Raw genomic sequence first — 25018 nt, forward strand, 5'->3', positions numbered from 1 at the left:
AATGTAAGTGTAGCGTGCACACACATCCACGGTGACTGATGACGTAGCTGCTGTAGTAGATCATCAGTGAATCACGTGGTTCGGTCGTTCGTCCTGAGCTGCAGCAGAGAGAAAAACCAGGTGGTGACAGCACTGTCAGCTCCCACTGTGCTGCCTGAGGCACATTGTGTTTGCTTCACGGCCACATCGCTGCCTGCATCTGCCAGCAATCAGGGACAGGGCGATCAGAGTTAATGTTCTTTAATGCATTTCCAAAACTCATTCTTACATAGGACCTAAAGTTGTAGATGAAGTTATAATAAGCCTCTTGGTGCATAACATATTTGACCCTGCTAGCATTTATGACTTTGGCCACGAGCTCCATCATCACACCATTAAACATCACACCATTACACAGAAAATATTAAAACTAGTAAAAAAAAAGCAGCAGTGTGACTGTGGGTCAGTGTTAAACATCTTGCATAGAAATCAGAAGTAAACCATAGTTAGCTGCCAATCAGGAGCTTGTTACAAATGTGCAGCGAGACCCAAGCTCATAAGATTTAGTTACATGTTTGAAAAAGAAAACCCGTGTGTCACGCACATTCAGAGCACACGGCAAATCTTTGCACCCTGGACTTGACACCGGATCCGTCACTGCGTCACAATGGGAGCTACTGTAGCGCCTCACTAAGATGACCTTCATGCTAAAAGGTCATCACGTTTCTGTTCGTCAGCCTTCGGTTTAGATTAGTTTTATCTCTGTAATAGGTTTTTAAAATGCATACAACCTACAGACAGTTGCATAAAGAAGCAGCACTTGAGAGTCCTCACACGCAGTATTGATCCCACTACTACCTCGTACCTGGCTGATTTATAATTAATGCCGGCCATTATAAGCTCAAATCCACTATAACATGCTCAAAAACCATCGACCTGCCCTTGAAGCTGGAGGAGAAGATGAAATTCCTCCGGTCGGTCGTCATGACTGCGAACGACCGGGGCGACTGCACGTAAACGTCCTTGAACTTGTGAAAGGCTTTGGCGTCGGCGTCCCAGAGGTAGATCTGCGTGAAGGAGTAGTCGCTGCCGAGGGCCAGGTAGTGTCTGCCGGCGATGCTGAAGGGCTGGAGGACCATGGCCCCCCGGGAGGGCAGGGGCTGCACCTCCGAGAACTGCTTGTTGGTCCACTTGAGCACTTTGGAGTCGCCGATGTAGCACGTCAGGGCCAGGAACCAGTCGGGCCCCAGGCGGAAAGCTTTCACCGCCACCACGTCCTCCACGTTTGGGATTTCGCCGTGAAACGCGAACTTCTGAGCGCCTTTGTTCCACATGTAGATGGCGGGCAACTGGGAGCGACTGGTCAGGATGAGGTAGAACTTCCCGTCCGCTTCCACGAACTCAGCGTCCGTGTCGCGGAACCACTCGTGGAGGAACTGGTGGGAGTAGAACCCGGTTTGGTTGCGGTCCGGTTGGTTGACCCACTTGTACAGAGTGGACAGTCCCGCCTTAGAGCTGTCCACTATCACAAAGTACCAAACCTGGTCTATTTGGAACACCTCGATGTCGTTCGGCTTCGAGATGTTGAAAACCTCAATGGTTTGAAATTTGGCGAACTTGTTTTGCTGCGCGTCGAACTTGTAAAGGTGCGAGCCGCCGAAGAGCTGAGTGACAACTATCAGGACGTGGCTGTCGATGAGGACCGACCTGCACCCAGCGACGGACTTCCCTGGAAAACAGGAAGAAACAAGGAGCCTCAGGATGTGGACGCGCACAAAGAGCAGCGCGCGGATCTGTCCATCAAACCTGTTATATCATCAAACTTCCTGAAGTGCATCTCGATGTGATCCCACTCCATGACCACGCAGCTGTTGGAGTTGGGCGCAGCCATGGCCACGTAGATGTCCTCGTTGAAGGAGAAAATGTCCGCTGACATGGACTGAACAGGGATGGACTGATGACGCACGAAGTCTGAGATGCAGACAAAAACAGAGACCGTTTGCTGAGCAAGCGACAGCGTCCACGCCTGCTGCTTAAATGACAGGTTTTGTGCTGTGAGAAGCTTTTGCTGAGACTTCAGCCTTTAATGGCTTCTTTTGGATTGATTGACTTTTTTATACACTTATCCCCCTGTTCTCCTGTTCACCTCCGGCTTCTCATCGCCTCTTCGCTTTACCTGTGGACATGCACTCGCCCGGGGGAATGGGAACGTCGCTGAGACGCCTGCCCTTCAGCTCGCTCGGCCCAGCGCAGAAGACGTCGGCCGCCGTGGCGTTGGTGTTCTTCAGCCACGACATCAGCCACTTGTTTTCACAGCTGCACTGGAAGGAGTTGCCTCGGAGGTCCCTGGAACAGGACGCAGAGCAGAACGGACAGAACACAACCCCGTTCACATTAATACGTATGAATGGATGTGAGATAGAGAACAAGCGGCCGCCGGTTTGGCTGATGATTAAGTAATGAGCAATTGTTTTATATATGTATGAGCATTTCAGTCTGTAGTTTATCATAGCTCTACATTAATATCGTTCTGAACCAGTGATGTATTGTTATCAGGGTTTTCTCTGTGGGTTTTAATGCTACTGAACACAAAGCAAAGTCTGAATCAGCTACACACACACACACACACACACACACACACACACACACATACACACACACACACACACACACACACACGCACACACACGCACACACACACGCGCTGCTGATACCACGACTGCTTACTCACAGTTCCAGCAGCGAGTCCAAGTCAAAGAAGAGATCTCTTGGCAGAAACCTCAGCTGGTTGTTGGCCAGGGAGCTGAACCAGACACACAATAGGACGGAATGTAAAAGCACTTCTATCATTGCAGTGCGTAACCTTAGATTTCTCCTATCGGTGCGCATGCTTTTAGTTTAAGGGTAGAAAAAATTACTTACAGATGAGTCAAATCTCGCAGACCCCGAAAAGCATTCTTTGTGATTGTTTCGATCTTGTTTCGTTCAATAAACCTGTTAATTAAATTGTTTAATTAAAACGTGATGTCTGGTAACATAACAGCCAGCTTTTATGTGCTAGGATGTTGTTGCCTGTATCTAGCCTGACGAAGCCTGTGCACTAAATGATACTCACAAATACTCCAAGTGTGGAAGGCCAGAGAAAGCGTCATCTTTGATTGTGGCCAGAGAATTTGAATTTAGAAGCCTGTAAAGAGAAGAAAACAAATGCTGATACTCACTATACTATCACTATAATATAGTATATTATACACACTCTAATAAAATAAGTGTGCATGATTTACAATCAATCTACACCTTTTTTTCCTGTTGTCTCAAGGCAGAAACGCTGGATAATAAATATAATTTATAATATTTTATTGGCAATTTCACGGTACAAATGTGACAAACTCACAACAGCTGAAGATGAGGCATGAGTGAAAACATTCCCTCTGTAATTTCAGCAATTGATCCATTCACCACGCTCCTGTTTGGAGAGAGACGAGCAAATCAAAGGCAAACGCTGGGATATTTTAACTCTGCGGCGAGGCGGAGCGATGAACCTGTCCCCTGAACGCAGCATTAATCACTTTATGCTTGATTTAGGAATTCATGCTACTTCAGCGTAACGGTGTTACTCACAGCGAGTTGATCTCGTTCGGTATAGTTCGCGGTACGTGGGAAGTACCCACGCAGACGATCGTCTCCTTGGAGCAGGAGCATCCTGAAGGACATTTGAAATGTCTTTTGGATTTCGCTCCCTCACAAATGAAGAGGAGCGCGAAGCAGCCGAGCAGCCGCAGCTTGGTGGAGGCCATGCTGCTCAATAACAGTGGAGAAGACCGGGGTTTGTTTGTTTATTCCGCCCGGGCGACATCAAAATGCAGCAGTGGCGAGGAGCCCCCTGACACAGACTGATACCGCCGCAGCTGCGTCCCGGAAGGGAAGAAAAGGGATCGATCGGCTCTCCGTTTCTACGGAGGGGGTGAAAACACGTGAACACTTGTTTCAAATAAAGGCTAAAGTGCCAAAACACAAGTTCAGCACCATGGAGAGCGTTTCCGCTGTACAGAGTTTGAGCAATTTTTCAGCGATCGCAACATTGTTACCGTAATTATTGCATGAGTCCCGCACTGAAACTGTTTTGACAGAAATGCGAACGGCGCAGTGTTTTACACAGTGGAGCATTTTCATTGTATCAGCAGAGAAAGTCACGTAGCATGTCACATAGACACGCTACAGGTTGTTTTCAGCAGGCAGGTCAACACGCACCTGTTCTGATCTAATCCGATGTGCAGCTCCTTTCATGTAATTAAACACCACACGTGTTCTTACAGTGCTCCACCACTAGATGGCGGCTGCACATAATCTGACGACTTTCTGCAAACTGAGTTTTGAAGATATTCTAAACAGTTTTCAAGGCTTTTCCAAAAACATTTTTATGCTCTGCTGCATTTGTGCTTAAATTAGACAACTGGGCCTTTTTTTGGTTAAAATGTAAAGTTTTCTAAACATAGGAAGCAGTATGACCAACAACATACTTCTATACTGTGGTAGATCTACTGGATACACAGTGCAAGTCCATATAAAGTTAGCATATTAACATCAGTATATAAAAACTAGTTTAATTTGATCCAAATCACTATGAACTGACTCATGTGTGTTTCTTTTTAATTTTTTTAATAGACTTTGTGGCAAATTTTAAATTCGGGAAAATGTAAATGTGGAGATACGAACTGAGCAGTAACATGCAGAAGATGAATGAAAACATTCACAATAGGACAGAAGGTCTAAAGTAATATATAATAGTCGGATTGACGTCATAAGGATGTTGTTTATGCCCATTACACGTTATTTCTTGAATTGTTTATTCTGCAAATTTACTTTGAGATGAAATGGCCACATTTATTCTCTTTCAAAGGAAGCTTAGCGTCATTATTCATAGAAAGAAGGAGACAATGGGGCTGGTAGACGTGGCAGCAGGCCCTAACAAGGTGCTGACCTTTGCTGGAGGACCAGTAGTCTTTGAGCACGAGTGAAACCAAATAGCCATTGCCAGAAGGGAGCAACCGTACGTGTCTGCCATTGCTGGCATAATTCATGACAGCTCTGCATCTAGCATTGCTGTTTTTAGGCTAGTGTATCCCTGAAACACTCAGGACACGTGCAAACTGAAACCAGATGAGGCCACAGCCGACAGCTACTCGCTGTTTCTTTCTAGACAACCACCAAAGTGTGATGGGTTTGATGCGGTAACCTCTGACACAGTTATTGCAATATAATTTGGTCACGTTTCATGTTTTGAAAAATCTTAAATCTTAATCTTAAAAATCTTAATTAAAGAGACCAGGTGTAAACTCTCTACTTTCCACTTTAAACATAACCTTTGAGATGCTTTCACCATCATTTATAAACGCTAAAATTTGCCTAAAGGTCAGGGGGTCAGAACATTAAACATTATGGCAACAGTCTGATCTCTTAAATACAATAAACCAAGTCCTATATGACATTTTCATATCCCAAAATGACCCTTGACCCCTCGAGTCATGAAACTCTCTGGGTGGTGGGGGGTACCGAGGAGCAGCGTGGGGTCTGTCTGCTGGTGACTGCTTCACAGCAGGCGTTCGGCCTCTCCAACTCCTCCAGTTCCTGCTCGGAAGCTGCACAAAACGGATACGGGATATGAAATGATCTCACTCCTAATGTGCTGTTCATGAATCGTTACTGCCTTTTTCTGTTTCTATGTACAGGTTTAATTTTATAATCTAATCCCTCTATGGAAATGAATAAAAACAACCTCTAAAGCCTAAATATTCCGGTGGAGAGTAAGTACCACAGAATGTAGTGGTAAATAATAAGATGGACTCTATGTGAGCAGCTCCGATCAACGTGGGAGCAGCTCATTCAGACCCATATCAGCACTTGTTCCCTCTGGAGCTCTGTCACTGCAAACTCAACACTTACCGCTGGCAGATTTGTTGTGTTACTCTTGATACTGCTTCACTCTGGCCTATTTTGGGGGCAGGTACATGCTGTGTCTCAAGCAGGGACTGTTGTGCATCGGCGTTATGATGTGTGAGGGTGAGAGTGGCGGCCGAGAAGGGAACCGCTGCTGATTAATAGTCCTCACAATTTAACAGCTGCTGTAAGAAACTGATCTCAGGGCGCTTCGATGAGCAGCGTCCCTCCATTTAATGTGTCCAAATCAGCTTTGTGAAGGTCACTTTCAGCCTGTGTCCTTAGTTTGGAACAGAAAGAAAAGATTAAAACCTGAATTGAATGTTTAATCAAATAATCTATAATATCTGCTACCAAAGGAAGATGTATCTGTGTGAATTATTATAGAACTGAAGGATTTAATCAGCTTGGTGTTGTCTTCAGAAAGCATGAAGCTTCGTCTGTTTAGGTCCCTTCAGCTCTATTTCAGCTCTGCTACACACTAATTTCACTCTGTTGCCAATATATGTCAGACCTAATACAATATTTAAATTATAATGACTTTATACAGTGTATTTATAGGCTGAGCAAAGCAAAAGGTCAGAAACCACTGATCCGTTTTAAACATGTTTTATTTTAGGTTTAAGTATTGCTTCATGAACTGTCAGAGTGATCTGGGGTACTAGTATAAATAAAAATATGCCTCCTAAAAAGTGCAGTTGTTTATTACTGCTGTGGCCGAGGGTAAATATTGGATTTGAGGGTGACAAATGCTTTATACTGGTGGCATCTGTCCTTGATATTGCTGTCAATGTGCCCTCCACATGGAGCAACTGTTGGCGCAGCCCTCCCCGCTGCATACCAGCAGTCTGGGGCCCTATCCAGAGACAACACTTGAGTCTTCAACACTTAGACAGAGCTCCAATGACTGCATCATCATTATGTAAGGCGGTCCGACCCGGAGTCGCTCCTTATCAAACGCCCGCTCCTCCATTTACTTCTGTGCGAAGCCCTGAGCCCGAGCTGCAGCTGCACATGAACTTTCGGCGGACTGGCATCAGATGCTGCTGAATATTTCCTTCAACAAGATTGGACATTTGTTTCAACAGCTGGACGGGGCACTGGTGAATTCTATCAGCGCCACTGTATTTACTTGTTAATATAATAATACTCTGCTTTGGCTTTTAGTCAGCCAACAGACTATAAACGACGCTGGCTCCAAAGCGTCCAACGCGTATGAGCACATGTGCCATTATATACATCCATCCTATCTGAACAATTAACACTGATTTATTCACTTTAGGCACCTGATGTTTTTGTTTGGTGCACTGGTGAACACGTATCATCACATATTATATATTAGGCTGTAGTTTGGGCGTCTTAAAACCTTATATGACATCAAACAGGACACGTTTGTTTCTATTTAAGTGCAGCGCAGTACTGTGTCGGAGTGAACATAAGTTCGGGGCTGTTCTTGGTGGAAAGGTGCTCAATCTTTGCACGTTTTTAGAGGTGACTGACACATCAGGGAGACATGATCATGGGATTTTCCTTGGGACTGTCCCCACCGCTCTCTCTCTCTCTCTCTCACACACACACACACACACACACACACACACACACACACACACACACACACACACACACACACACACACGCTCTTTCTCTCTCTCTCTCTCTTTTTCCCTCTCTCACCCACTCACCCTCCTCGCTCTCCGTCTTCCCCTCGCTCCAGTCCGCAGAGTTTTCCGTCCTGTGTCAGGATAACATCGCAAACGCGGACCATCTGACGGTAAGACCGGACTAAATGGAAGCAGCGGAGGAAACTCTCACTTACCGAGATGACACCGGACTTCACAGGAAGCTGCTCCCACTGGACACGGATAAGGAAGGCAAGGTCCACGGCACCGAGAGAAAAGGCGACGAGTCCAATTACGTGGATCTCGACACGAAACCAGACAGCGCGAAAACGGTGAAAGTGAGTTTCACCAGCAACGGGAATCAGCTGTCCGTCATCAAAGGCGACGGTTCCAAGCAGCGGGAGCACGAGGCGGAGCGCAAACTCATCTCCGATGGCTCCGTCAAAGAGCAGTCGGAGGACGAGCCTCCGCTGGAAACTCCGGCCAAACTTCCCAACACCGACCAGGGCTCCGGGACGGACGGGCCGCGCCGAACCGAGCCCGAGCCGAGCGACTGCAGCGAAGTGGACGACAGCGACGAGCTCCAGTACACGGACATGTACCTGAACAGCAAAACCGAGTCCGACGATGGGGTCAGCGCCGTGCTGTCCGACCACTGCGGCTCCGACGCCGTGGAGGACGAGTCTCACTACATCACGACGCACGAAATCCAGCTGACCGAGCTCGACCACGACGTCGATTACGACCTGGGCCGAGGGACCTATTGGGACTTTGAGGACGACAACCTGGTGTATTCGTTTGTGGATTACGCCTCGTTCGAAAGCGACGACACGCAGGAGGGCACCGTGGCGGCGGGGGGCCGCAGCCAGGTGGAGCCGCCGCCGGGGCTCGGCGGAGCGGCTCGCGGCGCCGAGCGCGGCGAGAGCGACCTCTGCGACTCGGACAAATGCGCAAGTTCGGACGAGAGCGTGTGCAAAAAGCAACGCGCGGACGGGAAATTCCAATTGGCGATACGAACCCCGTCCGGCGCGCCGAACGAGCCGGTTCCGATCATCGACGGCACCGCTCGCGGGTTCGTAGAACCTTTTGGGGACCGGGGCCGCTTCTCCTTCGTGAGCGCTGGCGCCAGAGCCCAGTATTTCATCCCGGCTCCGGGCCGTCAACACCTGGCGACCAAACTGAGACGCAAAGATATTAATGAGTATTCCAGCGGAGCGTCCAGCTCCATCAGTGAGCTGGACGACGCCGATAAAGAGGTGCGTAATTTAACCGCCAAGTCTTTCCGGAGCCTGGCGTGTCCGTACTTCGATGCCATCAATCTCAGCACGTCCAGCGAGTCCTCTGTGTCGGAATGCGGCCTAAATAAATGGTCAGCCTACGTGGACTGGAATTATGGGAACGTGTGGCGGGGGAGAGAGCGGGGCGTAATTGCGCACAAGACTTCTAGCGCAACACTGGAAATGAGCGTGTCCAGTAAAAGGAACGACAAGTCTACGAAAGCCCCACAGAGCACCATCCACCAGGCGAGCACGAGAACGACGCTCCCACAGGCGTCGAGCTCCTGTAAAAAGGTCGAGCTGAGCGACCCCGTTCAGCCAAAGCAGCGCGGGGTGACGCTGGATTTACGCTGTGACGAAGGACCCGACCGAGGGCAGACGAGCTCCAAGAACGCGTGCCACGAGGTCACGGGGGAGCGCGTCCGGGTGCGAGACGCAGTGCCATCACGCGGAAAACACGGGGGACACGCACAAAAGGGCGATTTTTGCGTCGAGCTTGTTAAAAAACGTCATCTCCAAAAAGATGCAGTTCGAACAGGAGCGGAAGATGGAGAGGGGCGAAATCCGCGACACGCACCCGCCACAGCTGAGAGACCAGGAGCGAACGAATCAAAGGGGTCCAGGAAGAGGCCCGCAACAAACCTCGGAACCTGACGACCAGCGCGGAGCCAGCTGCTGTGAGTCCACGGAGGAGCGGACGAGCGACAGGTCCCCACTCAGCCCGGCTCCGAGTGTTCAGTTCGGGTCGCAGAAGGACGACGACCCGGAACCCGCGAGGGAGGCGGAGCCTTCAGCTGCGGGCGACACGCAGAACCCGGCGAAGGACGAGGTGGAGAACAGCCGCCGCCAAAGAACGGACTCAACGGGAGAAGCTCCGGGCGTCACTTCAGGCCCACAAACACGGGAGACGGGCATCCGTGGCCGCACAGTGGGCAAACACGACAAATGGGGGAAAACGCCTGAGATAAAGATTTGCCTGAGAAATGTGAGAGAAACTAAAGGCAGCACCCTGAATATCGCCAGCCTGCTGACCCCTAAGATAAGCTTTAACACCGTCAACACGCTCAGGCCTGCGGATGACGCCAAGTGGCACATTTTGTCTGCCACAGAAAAAGCTCCAAACTTCACCGTCAGAGACATAAGAGACACCAAGTGCAAGTTTTCAGACGCCCATATATCAGGTGAGGGACGTGCGTAAGCTGGTCAAAAGCTCATACCGCTTCGTTTCTCTGGACAACAGCAACAGTAAATGTTCCGCTGCCGCTGAGAAAACCAACGAGAAGGCCAAAAAGGAAGCGGTTTAAACTTCTATTGCCATCTCCGATTGTGATTAAATGTCAGTCTGTCAAAACAAATGCTAAATCAGAGGCGGACGAGGCGTCAGAGAAACGAGGAGGAGCAGCCGTTTCGCCAGAAAACGCCCCCCGGTGACAGCACGTCGTCCCACTGCATCGCCAGCAGGAGGTCCCCGTCCAAGCAGCGGCCTCCCGACACCCCAGGACCTTCAACAGGCCCCCGACAGCAAAGCCCCGAAACCGCGGCCGGACCGGTTCCCCGGCGAGGCGGCGCTGCCCAAACAGGCCGCCATCGAGAAGCTCAAAGCCGCCGTCAAAACCATGGAGCAGCTCTACGAGTTCGACAGGAACGAGTGGAAGCGGAAGTCCGGCGCTCCGCAGGGCGCCGGCGAGAGGCCGGGGGCGGAGGAGCCGGAGGCGGCAACGGCGCGGAGCGGGACCCTCAGCAGCAGGACGCACGTCCGCATCAGATCGGTGAGCTCCGCTCGGCCGCCGGCCGCCGGGGAGCGCCGCGGCGCCGGCGTCCGTCCGAACAGAGGCACCCGAACGCGGGGCGGGTGGAGCCCAGCAGCCCCGCTCCACCCGCCGCCACGCAGGGCTGCTCGGACTACCTGAGCATCCCCGGGCTACCGAGCCGGGAGGCGTCCGCCAAGGCCCAGGCCCCGGCCCGGCGGGGCCCGGGGGCTCCCCGTTAGCCGCGGAGCACCCGGCGGCGAGCATCTACCATCAGAGGCCTCAGCGCCAGCAGCAGGCGTCGCGCTTTTTCCTCCGTCCGTCCCCACGGGAGACACCGTCCAAACCCAGCGCAAGATGCTGCTGGACCCCACGACGGGACATTATTACCTGGTGGACACTCCCGTACAGGCCGCCACCAAGAGACTGTTCGACCCTGAGACGGGCCAGTACGTGGACGTGCCCGTGTCCAGTCGCCCGTAGCGCCGGTCGCCCCCGGTCACCCCCATCACCCCCGTCACCCCCATCACCCCCATCACCCCCGTCCCCCTCTCCTTGTCGCCCCTGGCCCTGAGCCCAGCCGCCTACGCCCACACCTACATGGTGTACCCGGGCTTCATCCCCTCGCCCACGCTCCCAGCCCAGGCCGTGCTGCTGGGCCGCCCTGAGGAGAAGGCCAAGAACAGCAGTCCAGAGAGCGATTATTACAGTCCAACGGGGGACGCCCCGCGGCCGCAAGCTGTGGGTTCGGGACACGTGAGCACCAGAGGGGGGGCGGCGAGAACAGAGAGGAAGCCGGGTGATCAGCATCAGCACACAAGCAAGGTCCAAGAATCATCGCCCCCCCTTCCTTCGATGGAACAACTATGAGCTTTGTAGTGGAGCATCGGTGACCAAGAAAATATCTAATATGTGTAAGTCTGCACAGATTTCCCGTTTAGAGAAAAACGAGTCACGAGCGAAACATAACAAGGTCAGTTATGCAAAAAAAAAAAGATTGAATTAAGAGTGAAATGAGAATCAGATGTCGTATAGAAAGTCTTCACCGTTTGATGACGCAGCCTAAAGATCAGCCGACCCTAAAGTGCCTTTTAGGGGTGAAAACGTGGCCAAAGCCGTGGCGGCGGCGGCGGCGTGTCAGCGTTAATAGACATGCAGTGGCTTCATGACAGGCAACCCGAGCCCACGGCTCCAGAGCTCGGCCTTTCAGCCGCGCCTCGCAGCGAGTCGCTCCACTTCCCGTTTCTCTGCATTACACGCCGTCGGGCTATTTTGATAGTGTGAGACGACTTTGTTTACATGGTTTATTCTCAGGGCAGGAGAGTGTCACGGGAAACGCGTCCGTCAGTCACACCTCACATTAGGTTATTCTTGATCGGTTTATAAATGCTTTAATTACGCAGATAGCATTACAATTAGCTAATGTGCTAATTCCTTGTTGGTCCCTGGAGCCTCCTCCCATCAGAATGAATTCTAACAATCTTTTTCTAAATATTGTACTGCAACAGAGAAAACACATGGAACTAGCCTCTGTTTCATGAAGGCTTCCCAGCAATCACGAGCAGCGTGTTCCAATCTCAGCTTCCATCGCCACAACTTCACCGTCAGTCTCTGACTTACAACTAGCCTCAGTCCATTCTCCGCTAATGTGTCAGCGCAATAACACAACGGCATGAGCATGAGGGATACATGTCAGCTGGGTGCGTGGCAGGCAGGGGCCTAGCATGGGGTGGTGTGTGTGTGTGTGTGTGTGTGTGTGTGTGTGTGTGTGTGTGTGTGTGTGTGTGTGTGTGGGCGTCCTGGGGTGGGGGGATTCGGGGGCATGGCTAGGATAGTGATGCGGGAGGAAAAGGTCAGGCAATGTAAAGTATTTGTTGTGCTGATGCAGGGAGAGGACAGCTGCTGGGAGAGATCAGATGCTGCTGCAGCTCCAGCTTGGAAGCGCGTCTGCAGGGCTGGGTTAGGGTCAACTTTTATAGCCCCCCTCCCTCTCCACTCTTTCCTAAATGTGGAAAAGGAGGCGGGGCGCACCGGCGCGCCCGCGTAAACAAATAGAGCGCGGCGGCGTCGGCTTCGGAACCAGGAAGCCCTGCGTTCCAGCTGATTATGCTGTTGATTGTGTTCACATCTTCAACCCTTTCATATGTTCTTCACCGCCTCCAGACACGGCCCCTGGGTAACCTGCCTCCAGCATCCGTGCGAGTTTCAGCCCTGTCCTCCCCCCCAGGACGACGTCCAGCAGCAGCAAGCTCTGTGTGGTTAAACCCCGCGCCAGACTTTACCGAGTTCTAAACGCATCGCAGCACTTTGTATGGTAAACGCCTTCGGCCGCGGCCTCGCGCCGCTGCCCTGCCACGTTTGCTACTGTATATTAATCAGCTCTGTTATACTTTCCATTCAGGTGTTTGTTTACGCCTCTGGTATCTGTTGAAACTCTGCTTGGGCCCTGAAACGTCTATTCAAAAGGAAACAGAGACACCGTGTTTTATTACAGGTCAGACTTGCTGATCGGTGTTTGAGCTTAGCCAAACGGACAACGTGAACGTTAGCGTTTCTTTAAAGTAAGACTATGTGACTTAATGTGTAAAGTATCCAAATGTGATAGTGAAACAAATCCCCTTTGCAGCCTGAAGAGCATTTTAATGTGAAGGGTTCCCAGAGATGACCCGGGACACAGAACCGGGCTGGGACGCGTTTAGAGCGACTGCCCTGACTTGGAGCCAGAATGTCATCTTTTTATGTCTTGGTGACAGCCACAGAATCTGTGGGTGGATGCTGGTGTTGAGACGCCGCTGGGACTCGGTTCCCTCTGAACTTTGGACTTGGTTGATCCAGGTGAACGCTCGGGCAGCAGGCAGATATCAAGGGGTGACACGGTGGCATCATCCAGCGTGTAGTGGAAGGATTTGTGACCAAGTGTGGAGCAGCCGGTACCTGCTGGTTCTCTGCTGGAAGGTAATGACCAGCAGGTGAATGAGTGAGTCACTGCTTCACCATAGATTGAGAAGGTTCACAGGCTAAAGGTCAAGGGATTGACGGGTGGAGCAAACATTTTCCTGATGAGAAAACTCAAGATAAAAGCCTTAGATTTTGGAAAACAATGGAAACCTGAGGCGAGTTGTTGGACAGACGGCTGCTGAGTGGTTCTAAGTTCTTCTGGTTTTCCTGCGTACAAAACATATCCGGTCAGGCTAAACTAGAAGTTCTATAGTCTTACTTTAAACTCACTGAGGACAGGGACCATACGTCTGTACTAAATTCAAAACCAGAAACTAAAGGAAGAATGTTGAACCACGTACGGCAGTGATGAGGTCATCTAGTTGTTTATAGTGTTAGTGAAACCTACAAATACCTGACATTGATGTGTGACTCATAATCTACCCAACTTTGTTTTTTGCACATTCACAGACATTGGAATTCTTAGAGACCGTGGCTCATGTTCCACTTGAGGGTAAACGCGTCCTCTCCTGCAGTCACTCCTCAAATGCTGCTAAAACCTGAACGGACGTGTGTGGTGTGCGATTCGTGTGCCGGCGTGGGAAACACGCAGCGTGTTGCTCACGTGTAAAGAAGCTGGGACTCTGGTTTAGCTTAAGTACTTAGTTGGCTAAGTAGAGCCGGGCCTAATGAGTGGGAGCCAGCTGAGACATTTAGGGGATAACTTCCTCTATTTGTGTGGGTTTATTTTACACGGTTGGTGTAATGAGATGAGAGCGATAGTGTGTTCATGTGTGAGCTGTGAGTTATGAATGGCATTTCAGCATTCTGAGGGTACAACAGAGCGGCGGCATGTGCGGGACGCGGCCTCAACACAGTTTCAGTTCTCTCCTTTAATCCATTTGACCTAATTTGCGCAAACGTGTATAAAGCAACACTCAGACTCGAATGACAGATTTTGTTAATCCGTGTTTGCTGTTCAATGACTTCCTGGGGTTCTTTTTCGTTTTCTGTCCTGTTTCCTTTTGAATATGCAGCGGGCCGTTGTGGGTCATTCTGCTTTACCCAGTGTTACCTGCATCCTGTAGGAATAATGTTCCAAAGCCAAATGCATATTAAAGGGTATTTGGAGCTGCTGGTCAGTCTACGTACCTTGTATCTTGTGCTCTCTGTGACTACAGATTTGCCTGTAATTCCGCTATACGATGAATGACTTCATGCAGTGACTTGGATGATTTCCTGTAGCTGTAACACAGGGAACATTAACATTCACTCTGACCCTTAGAGCAACAAGGTTGAGCAATATTCAACATATTTATGATGTGAAATCTAGCTTGAATTTGTACATTTCATAAACAACAGTATCATTATTGATAATCTTTCAATTATGATTTTAATTTATTTTGCAGTTCAAAACAGTTATTGATTTAGTAAATCAAATCATAGAGAATATAAAACGATCCACACTGTGGAATGAACATCAAAGCAACCCTTTTAGAGCCAGTTGTAAAAAAATGGAGAATTAAAAACAACACACAAACTTTACTCACATTGTCATATCATTCTGAAAATTGTATTTTGATATCTCAAATCCCAAAGAACAGCTATTTTGCGTTTGTCAAAAATTTAATTCTATCATTGCTGTATTATTTTTAATTACCCGTATGACCTTTATCTGTGAATATTAATGTAGCTAATGCACTTGGATTGTTCTCACCAGCACTGACAGCGATGAATGGCTGTAAACCTCGGTGACAGCAGCAACACGATGAGGAATTCATGATTGGACGTGATATAGTGATGCTCTGGAATGCACCGTAACACTGGTGCAGTTTGTTCTCGAGCATCCTTCCAGATGTGAAAGAAAACCTGCAGACTTTTCATAGGGAGAAATGACTGTTGAAGCTTGCTTTTGTGTGAATGAAAAGGGCTCCGAGAATGTGCGATGGTTCGAGAGAAGTGTATCAAGAATGTAAATGTACGACGTATAAGGGCACGTATTTTAATGGAATGTGTCGATGGCTATTCGGTCATAATGTGGTGCTGGTTACAGTACATGCTGCCCCATAAAAAGACAGAGGTCAGGATGACGGCAGAGAGACACCCTGAAAGGAGACATCATGCAGGACAATGCATAGAATGACTGTAATTTACCTGTTTGCAATAAATTCAAAATGCAAGCTACTCACTTTTCGACGTCCATGATTTTTAAATGATTCAAAATTCCCCATTGTTATTAAAGACGTATTTTAGCTGCCTGCTATAACTTGATCCCTCAAAGCAGCTGGACCTGTCGTTAGCCGTATTAAGACGCAGCTCTGCCTGTCTATCTGTGCATCGATCTACTACTGTCATTACACGTCCAGCTTATCAACACGTTACGAACGTCAGCGTTTTCAGACAGGAACTAACAGGAAGTAAATCAAACCAATGGTCATATGATCATGTTGCCCTGTTTCCAAGTAAATATTTCAGCTTGAGACCAATACTCGTGGTCATTTGTCCCCTCACAACTCAAGAGTCCAATTATTGTTGTTGATTCATAACTGCTGAAAATTCACCGCTAATAGAAAAATAAACAGAAAATAAAATGGCATGGGTCAAAGCAATCGAACAGATTTATGCCAACAGAAGTACATGTCTGGCACCTGGCAGCGTGCGAGGCTCGCTTTCTGGTCACACTGAAACATCACCCGGGGCGAGGCTTAAGTTTAACCTGACAGTTTGCTGCTGTGTTTACTCGGTTGCCGTGGACGCAGCGAGACTGGCAGACACTGGTTTGCCCCCAGCTGCTCTCGCTGGTTCCTGAAGAATCTACATTGAGGACCAGTTGTTGTGTTTGGATGCCAGCAGGAGCTCTGATGTCACAGCTGCGGCACCAGAGGAGCCGAGATTGATCGGCTCACCTGGACCAACAAGGGTGGACCGCGCAAATCACACTATGGAGCTTAAAGGTGAATCAAAGATGATTATTGCATGCGATCATGCTGATTTGCAGCTTCATTTACTGTGCAAAAAAGCCATGAGCCATTTAGAAAACTGCCTTTTAACACAGACAGTGTTGATGGGATGACGCTCGTGATGAAGCCGAATAACAACAAGCACGGTGTTTCAGGGTCAGTGTTTATTGTCAGCCAGATACAAATCCAACAAACTGAACTCAGCAGCTCAGACGTCCTCACACCACCAGTGGTCTATACATTATTTCATGTAAGCACTGATGCATTAGAGAGAGACAATAAACTACTCGTCCAAACTAAACACATTTAATTAAAAAAAAGAGCAAAACTAGGGAATGTTTGTCAGGAAGGAGCGTTTCTATTCCAGGGAAAATATTGCGCCACTGCCTCCAGAGGGATATTTACACGTCTGTGCTGTATAGTAGTTTGGGACAGTTACAGCAATACGTCTATGCATCAAATATACATAGTCTTGTATGTGCCCATCATAAATATATTTTCAAAGAAATCAATACAAAGACAATGTAGAAATTCCTGATTCCAAACAAAATGCCAAAGTAAATTGGCTTAAATACGTACAGGAATGTAAACATTGCTGTTAAAATAAAAAAAAGACACGCACCACTTTTCTCTCGACTGTTTCACTGCTTGAGACGAAGGTGTAGCAGTTGCCCCTGAATGCAGTGGAGCGTCCTATATTCAAACAACCTGCGTCTCTACCAGCTGGAATCGAAGACCCTCTTGCACATGTTGGAGTTCTCCTGGTGCAGCGGGAACTCGGAGCCGGGGACGAGCTGCTTCCTGCCCCGACGCCGCGACGCGACGCTCCGTCCCAACGCCAGGCTCTCGTACGTGGTCAGGTGTTCACTGGGAGCAGCACACATGAGAAAGGGAAGGTGAGGTTTGACGTGAGCTGGTCGATTTAAAACCAAAGGCGGGGGCGCTTTTAGGGTACCTGATGGGGAAGGTGGCTTTGTCCATCTGGATGCACACTAAGAAGGGGTACTCTGAGAACTGGACGTGGTGATGAAGTCCAGCGCCGTCTCCGTTTCGAAGCTGACCTCCACGCCCGCTCGCATGAAGTCCATGTCCACGGTGATGTTCCCTGTGACCACTAGCGCTCCCCTGAGACGACAAGCAACAGAAAACCTGCTCAGAATGGGTGAAGAGAGGTTTGCCATGTACAGAACGTAGTAGAGTCGGAATTAAAAACCTTATTCAATAACTGGCACTGCGTAAAACGTGTTAGCAACGACGTTTCAGTGTTTCAGGTCAAAGTCTGGGCCAACGGGTTGGAAATAACTGTGTCCGTGGAGAAACGGCCTGGCAAAGATGCCCGCGTGGTTTGTTCTGCGTCTATAGATAGCAGCCAGTATGTTATCAGAGCCACGCTGATCCATTCACCTGCCTCTGCCATTTGTCTGCAAGATCAAATCCCCCCAAAGTCCAAATCCAACGTATCCACCTCAACGGCAGGAAAAAGGACTTAAACAGTTCCAGCAGAACAGCAGACGCATTGTGAAGGTTAAACTCTGAGTTAAAACTGCAGTTTTCCTCACAGTTGTGCATAAAATGATATCTGTATCGCACACAAGCGTGTTTCTCAACCAGATGCCGAGCGCAAAGCGACCCCGGCCTGTCCAGGCAGCGCTTCCAGCAGCTAGCGCTGCTCCGCCCGCGGTGTTTAAAATAGGGAACCAGACAGAGCTGACGTCGTGTCCACACAAACCCAGAAACGCTGGAGGCGCGAGGCACAATGCTGGAGCGTGTCCAACGTGCCAGTGGAACAAGTGAAACGGGCCACAGTTATAGCTCCTCTAAAGTTCACACGAATCCAACGTCCGCGGCACCGACACGTCGCCTATTTGCGGTGCCGGGGCTCGACTCGAACCTCCAGAACAACTCTCCTGTAGGTCGCGTAGGTTGTTTTTCTGTGACGTCTGTGTCACAGCGACCTTTGACCTGCCCGTGCGTTGCGTCACACTGCACATATAGTTCAGGGATGTCGTCCAGGCTGCGGCCCAGATATGTAGCACGTAACATTAGGTTGAAGGTCGACATAAACACCTGCAGCAGCTGTTTTTCTTTATTGTCCGGGCCGTACGCTACCTGTTGTTGATGCTGGTCTTGGACTCTCTGTACCACAGGCTTATCTCCATGCCTCCAGAAATGTCAATGGCTAAACCTGCCTGAAACTCTGCACTGGCCTGCAGGCCGGACTGCAGCTGAATGACCTGCAGGAGCAAAGATGAGGAGAAAGCACCTTTGAAAGGGTCGTCCTTAAAAGGGAAAGCGGTTCGAGTAAGAATGTGGAAAGGGAAGAACAATGCACAAACCATTCATTCATTCAAACCACACATTGGATCTACTCAGGTCTGAACCTCTTACCTCAGAGTGGTCGCTCAGCAGCATGAGACCCTTCACCACATTGATGGGATCCCCGCTCATGGAGAACATTTTGGACATGAGGTCGCTGTAGCCCTTGAAGAAGGTGACGGGCCTCAGCTGCACATCGAACAGCAGCGCCGACATCCCGGCGAAGGACTCCAGGATTTCCTCCCCCTCGTCCGCCGTGGCAGCAATCAGGGTCTCCAGCCCCTGGGCCTCGATAGCCACCTGGAGGAGAAGACGAGACGTTGGCGAGACGTGAACCCTTCAACCTATCAGGACTTCAGCTCCTTGGATTCCCTGTTCGGTACCTGCAGCCCATGCAGCACTGCTCCATCATTAGCACCGTAGATATTCATCACGCTCCGTCTCATGATTCCTGAGCCCGAATACAAGATGTCCAGGCTGTACGTGGACGTCAGGTCGGCGGTTTCTGCGGGGAGCGGTATCATTTCATTAGCTCGTCACATACTCGTCTGTCACCGCTGGGCTGGAAGGTGATGGTGAACTACTTACGAGCCATGAAGCCTGAGAATGACGACGACGACCCCACTTTTGCGAAGCGGTCGTAGTTGTGGGAGATCATGTCCTTCAGGGCTCGACGTATGACTTTGCTGGAAAACGCAGACGATCATTTCATTTTATAGCACAAGACCCCGAGAGCGAGAGTCTGCGTGAGTTCAGTTCACGAATCTTTAGGCCGGGCCCACACCTGGCAGGCATCTGGAAGCGGAGGATGTCCTGGACCTTCGACAGCATGTACTTGTTCATCTCGTGCGGAAGGTGCCCGATGGACAGGAGGACGTTCTTGACCTCCATGTACGACGGGTTGCTGCTGAGGAGCACGTCGGCGGCCGCCGCCCTCACGTTCTTCTCGTAGATGCGTCGGTTCTGGTGGTAAACTCTGTTCACCGTCCGTTTGACCTGGGACCACAGAGGGACCGTCAGACATTCACGTTGCCTTCAGCACGTTGTGAGGCGACGCCACGCGACGCCACGCGAACCTCGTCTGTGATGAGGCGGAGGTCGTATCTCTGCAGGGCGCTCAGGGCGATGGTGTTGTAGACGCCCACTTCTGACTCGGCGTATTTGATGAAGATGGGAATGGCCTCCGGGAGCAGCGAGTTCTTCAGGGCCAGGAGGTACATCTGAACCTCCGACTCGGCCCGTGTGCTGCCAGGACCCTCTAAAATCATCTTCTTCACCTGCACCACTGTCTGAGAGGCAAACGTGCACGCGACAGGAGTCAGTGGAACCGTCATCGGAGTTTGGTCACACCAGCAGATGTGGAGTCATTCACTGGACTTACTGGTGAGTTGCATCCTCCTTTCCGACACAGTTTGTGGACTAAGGCTCCCATAATGATCACCACAGACTCCTTGATGTCAGTGCTGCCAATCTTGCCCTTATAAATATCCTGAAACAGAAAAAGGCTTTTCAAATTTGCTGCAAACCTCGTTTTTTGTGCACTCAGCTTAGTTTTAATGTGCACAGATGCAGCCTTTCTTCATTTTACTAGGTTACGCTCATCATGTAGTGTCTTCAATAACCCTGACCCACCAGCAGAGCCTGGAGCATCCTCTCGTTGGGATGCGAGGCGAAGCCGCAGGCGTACAGGAACCTCTCCTGCAGAACCAGACCCTTGGCGTCCGTGAAGTTAAGGAACTCCAGCACAGCATCCAGAGACGCGGCGGTCTGGGCGGAGGTCACAGCGTCCACCACCTGAGGTCTAAGGAGGGACAGGAACAGGAAGCTCAAGGAGACGGCAGCGAGGTGGAGTCAGTGGAGGGTAAATGATACGCAGAAAACGAGGAGGAGCCTGTTTACAGAGACGTCTTGCTGGCACTCTTCAGCACTTTGAGGATCTCGTCCTTGGACGCCTTCCTGACGCTCTGGACGAGGGCCAGGAAGCTGCGAGGAGCCGTAGCTTTGGACAGGCTCTCTGGCTCCAGCTGCTTCTGCTGGGTCTGCCAGTGTTCGAAAAGCTAGGAGCGCAGGGGAGAGGGGATTAGAAGGCAGATCCAGAATCTGTTAATGGGCCGATCGGCGGCTTGCACCGCAAAGGCCTGCGTGGCGTTCGGGGCGCGACCCCGAGCAGCTACGCACCGACGGACAGTCCTTGCACTGGGTCTTGACCTTCTCGGCGGCGACGCCGACCGCCGCCAGCTTGGGGTCGATGGCCTTGACGACGCCGGCCACGTCCTTCCCAGCAGCCTCCAGGGGCCCGGCCTCGGTGCCCAGCAGCGTGAGGGTCTGCCTGTGTGGACCAGGAGCACCGCGGAGTCAGCGCTCGGTCGCTAAGGAACTCGCTAAGGAACTCAGCAACGCGTTCGCTCACCTGGACACGACGGCGGCGGCCGCCGAGCGGCGGGCGTTGACGGCCAGCGAGTGCCTCTCCTCGGCCACGGCCGAGCGGATGAAGCCGTCCTCCAGCGTGAAGGCCGTGACCGACGTGGACTTCCTGCTCACGCCCAGCGCCTGGCTGTCCGTGGTGAAGCCCGTCTCCTCCGTCGCGCACGTGTCCAGGAGCTTGGTTCTGGTCACCTCATTTTTTACTGCCCTGTACTCGACCGTGCAGCGTCCAGACACATCGTTCTGTTTAACGACGCACACTCGCATTCGTTAGACGCATTAAAAAGCAACAGGAAGTAACTGCAGAGGGTTGTGGGGGCATTCACCTCTATAACCTTCCCGCTACTCAGCTGCACTTGCAGTAAACTGGCCAGCCCCCGCTTCAGGTTCTTGATGGTTCCTGGTTCGGACCTGTAGGAATAAAAGCCTTTCGCCTGCAGGAGTGAAAGAAGAAGCAACGTGTTAAACTAAACTTTGTGGTTTTGAATAAAGCCCATTAGGTCACTCTGACCTGTGGCTACAGCAGCTACTGAGGCAAACAACTGGTGCGTGCTGAAACTCAAAGGCTTTCAGGGTGTCAGCTTCCCTTGGCACACTCGTGCATAGTGATGACATCATCAGCTACTTATGTTATTGTGCATACGGAAATAATATATGTTCTCATGAGGCTGGATCAAAAAACAAGACAAATGTTTTGGTGAAAGAAAGGGATTTAACTGCATTAGTGAACGGCTCGGATGTGAAATGACAGTTTTAACCTTAGTGTAAACTCATCGCACGCTCCACGTCATGAAAAGTATCACATCACCACACAGATGTTTGCACTGGTTCAATAATGGACTCTGTGTCCCGCTCATGAGTGCAGAAAGCCGCAATGACATCATCCTACAGTGTCTCCTGTACAGTATGTAATTTATTTGTGGCTCTCGACCACAATATCAGATAGGACCACCATAAATAGACGGTCCGGTGCGACTCTGGATTTTTCCTGACGCAGGCTGCCATCAGTATAAATAACCCGACAACACCGGGGGAGACGCACTCATTAGCTTCAAACGTACTTGATCTGGACCCTGGCTCAGATTTGGGAGCGTTCAGCGTCTCGAGCATATGTTTGAGAAAAGAAAAGTGTTTCCTGGTGCGTTGTGATGTAGAAACGCAAGAGTTCTTTCTTTAATGTTAGATTATAAATGATGAAATGTTTGACAACATGCTACAATAAAGTAGCGTAATATGGGTCCTGCGTCTTAAAATGCAAATGACTATGAATCAGCTCACTATTCTTCCATTACTTGCAGTAACACCAGCCGTGATTGCGTTTCATAAGCTGATAGTGACGATAACGCAAGGCTTCTGGCTCCAGGTCAAACATCTCACAACCAGTACGAGACTTCTTTCCTTTAACCCGGAGCCGCTGCCGATGTCAGGCTCGTTCATTCATTCACTGACCCTTTGAACCCAATGACCTTTGTGCCACACACAGGCGCGCACGCACGCACGCACGCACGCGCACACGCACACGCACACGCACACACACACACACACACACACACACACACAGGAATTTTCCTTGCCAGCATCATCACTGCAGCACAATGAATGTCAGGCCATTACTTATCAGTCACCGACAGCTGAAAGTGCTGATTAAGGACTTTCTCATTCCAGCGTCTTGACGTCCTTTAATAAAGGAAATCGTCGTAATGGAGGCAGAAGTTTAGCACAGCTGACAGACGTGGGGCTCTCACCTTCCCATTCTTTAAATGGACAAAGAAAGGCTTCGTCAGCGCTGCCAGTCTGGTTTTCCCCAGAACCTCCTCAGCTGTGGATCCCTGCAGGATGTTCTTCTTCCCAGATCGCGTGGATGCGTGCGCGATCCTCACATTAGAGATCTTTCAAGAGAAATTCACTCGTTTCAACAAAGCCACACATTCGGCGCAGGACTCGGCGGCGGCGCGTCACGTACCGCCAGCTGAATCAGCTGGTCGTCCTTGCTGCTCGGATTCCTCCACGCCAGGCTGACGTGCACGCCGCTGGAGATGCTGTAGCCGGCGCCGCCCTCTTTGGACCCCCTGGACCGGTCCAGCAGCACCTCGGTGGTGTAGCTGAATTTGTACAGCTGGTTGTTGTTCAGCCGGGGTCCAGCAGCAACACCACCTGAAGCAACACAGGGAACACAGCTGGCGCTCAGAGTTACGCTGTCCATAATGATACTACAGACTTTGCGCTTTCACTTGAAATATCCAGCTCCAGTTTACATTAAAATGACATTTTTAACTCACACAACTTACAGACACCTACAGTACACCCATATTGTTGTTGCTGTGGTGAGACCTGTGAGTCCTTCACCCACACAAATAAATGAAATCTGAAAATAAAACCAATCTTATTTCCTCACTGACTTGATTCAATCAGTCTCCATTCAACTGGGCGTGTTCGAAGCCATCGAAGATAAGAAATGTCTCCTGGGCTTCATTAATGACGAGATTTCATAGATATGACTTTAGGCCACGAGGGAATTGACTGACGTGTCACTATTTGATTTCATCACAGGTCACAGAGGAATGGGAAGCTGGATTCAGCTAATAAAAATTCCGTGTGAGTTTGTCTTTTCTAGATCAATCGAAACATTTTACGCACTTGATAATATAGAAATATTGATAATACACTACTTTGCCTTGTTTTGTAGTATTTAACGTTTGTTGGCTATACTGTCCCACCGCTTATCAATAAGTGACGTCACCAAGCAACAGAGGCAAGCTATTCTAATGATAACGAATTGGACATTGACATTATCTGCTCTGTCACATCACTTCCTGCCACGACTCATTCATTTCACACGTTACAATCTCAGTAGCACAACAATATATTGACAAGCTTTAAAAATCAAATACTACAAAGGCTCATCTGCAGAACAGTATCTATGAACACCAGCGCAGTGTTGTGTTCCGTTATAAATCAAACTAAGGGCCGAGCAGGAAACACTCTCTGATGGTCCAAATCCAGCTCAGGTCCCATCAGCTGATTTGTTGAATGCGGTGTCATCCGATCTCCACACACCGGCTCACAGTCATCCATTCACTCACCTTTGGTAGAAGCTGAGAAAGAGGAGGCTGCGCAAAGCAAGAACACGACTAGAGGTAACATGGTGCGCCCTGTCCTCGCCACCAGACGCCAGATGAGCCCAAGTCGAGAGGTGAACGGAGCAGAAAGGCACGACACCGCCGGTCCAGGCTGCTCCTACTACGTTTTATCGGAGGGGAGGGCAGACTCCAAACTCCACAAGTACAAACCACAAGATAACCGGCAAATCATTAACCCGAGCTGCACGCATTTGAAACTCCTGCGATTGATAGATGCCCCGCTTTAATAACGCCGACGCGTGATCGATTAATCACCGCGATGGGCTGATCTGATTGAATCAGTTCATCGAGCGGAGCTCACGTCTGGGTTTTAGATCTCAAGTCACGCGGCGCGTTTGTTAGAGAGAAAGGGCTGAGAGTGGGTTCACGTTGGCCCAGACGCGGAGGGGACGCGTCTTGTGTTTCAGGCGCCTTTCACCCACATCGCGACGAACAGTCGCTACTTTGTGGCCGCGTGCTGCTCGCTAGAAACGGGCCGTGCGTCCTAGAAACCAGCCCTTCAGCTCAGGTTACAGCATCTGAGGAGGACCAAAACGTCCCCTGGTCGCCCGTGAAGCGCTGCAGAATAAACGGCGATTGGATTTATTTTGTTGGTTGGGTGTGTGTTTGTGTGTTAAAGGTGTTCATGCTCCCGTGTGTGAAGGGTGATTAAGTTGATAAACTCATTGAAAACGTAATCAT

At 50.1% G+C, this 25018-nt stretch overlaps 3 protein-coding genes across 3 annotated transcripts; 1 reads left to right on the plus strand and 2 right to left on the minus strand.

The window, feature by feature from the left end:
- Nucleotides 1-224: 224 nt before the first annotated feature.
- LOC114859586 (leucine-rich repeat LGI family member 2-like) lies at nt 225-7871 on the minus strand. The gene is made up of 9 exons (XM_029157700.3): nt 7733-7871; nt 3601-6973; nt 3374-3445; nt 3095-3166; nt 2902-2973; nt 2711-2782; nt 2156-2325; nt 1786-1950; nt 225-1708 (listed from the first exon to the last, which is right to left on the minus strand). Exons 2-9 carry the CDS (start codon nt 3774-3776, stop codon nt 873-875), a joined length of 1635 nt encoding a protein of 544 aa, XP_029013533.1. The 5' UTR covers nt 3777-6973; nt 7733-7871; the 3' UTR covers nt 225-872.
- On the plus strand, nt 7634-11472 carry LOC114864176 (uncharacterized protein C4orf54 homolog). Its single transcript, XM_055507969.1, is given in 9 exon segments — nt 7634-9168; nt 9170-9971; nt 9973-10113; nt 10115-10191; nt 10227-10658; nt 10661-10730; nt 10732-11358; nt 11360-11380; nt 11382-11472. Coding segments are annotated over 9 exon segments (3708 nt in total). The 5' UTR covers nt 7634-7702; the 3' UTR covers nt 11454-11472.
- A 5136-nt stretch (nt 11473-16608) lies between these two features.
- Nucleotides 16609-24893, minus strand: mttp (microsomal triglyceride transfer protein). The gene is given in 18 exon segments (XM_029148567.3): nt 16609-17324; nt 17413-17476; nt 17479-17582; nt 18567-18691; nt 18846-19073; nt 19157-19278; nt 19362-19459; nt 19558-19769; nt 19850-20062; nt 20155-20262; nt 20406-20574; nt 20673-20830; nt 20952-21102; nt 21184-21440; nt 21524-21631; nt 22943-23086; nt 23161-23351; nt 24281-24893. Coding segments are annotated over 18 exon segments (2664 nt in total). The 5' UTR covers nt 24342-24893; the 3' UTR covers nt 16609-17173.
- Nucleotides 24894-25018: the final 125 nt, after the last annotated feature.

The sequence above is a fragment of the Betta splendens genome, chromosome 1 (assembly GCF_900634795.4).
Source record: "Betta splendens chromosome 1, fBetSpl5.4, whole genome shotgun sequence".
Classification (NCBI taxonomy): Eukaryota; Metazoa; Chordata; class Actinopteri; order Anabantiformes; family Osphronemidae; genus Betta; species Betta splendens.

What these genes read in the sequence shown, in the direction of transcription:
- LOC114859586 (XM_029157700.3), bottom strand. Translation starts at nt 3,776, where the DNA reads ATGGCCTCCACCAAGCTGCGGCTGCTCGGCTGCTTCGCGCTCCTCTTC. An exon ending in CTTCCACACTTGGAGTATTT is followed by an intron (nt 2,974 to 3,094) that starts GTGAGTATCATT and finishes TTTAATTAACAG; the next exon opens with GTTTATTGAACGAAACAAGA. An exon ending in GGGCGAGTGCATGTCCACAG is followed by an intron (nt 1,951 to 2,155) that starts GTAAAGCGAAGA and finishes TCTGCATCTCAG; the next exon opens with ACTTCGTGCGTCATCAGTCC.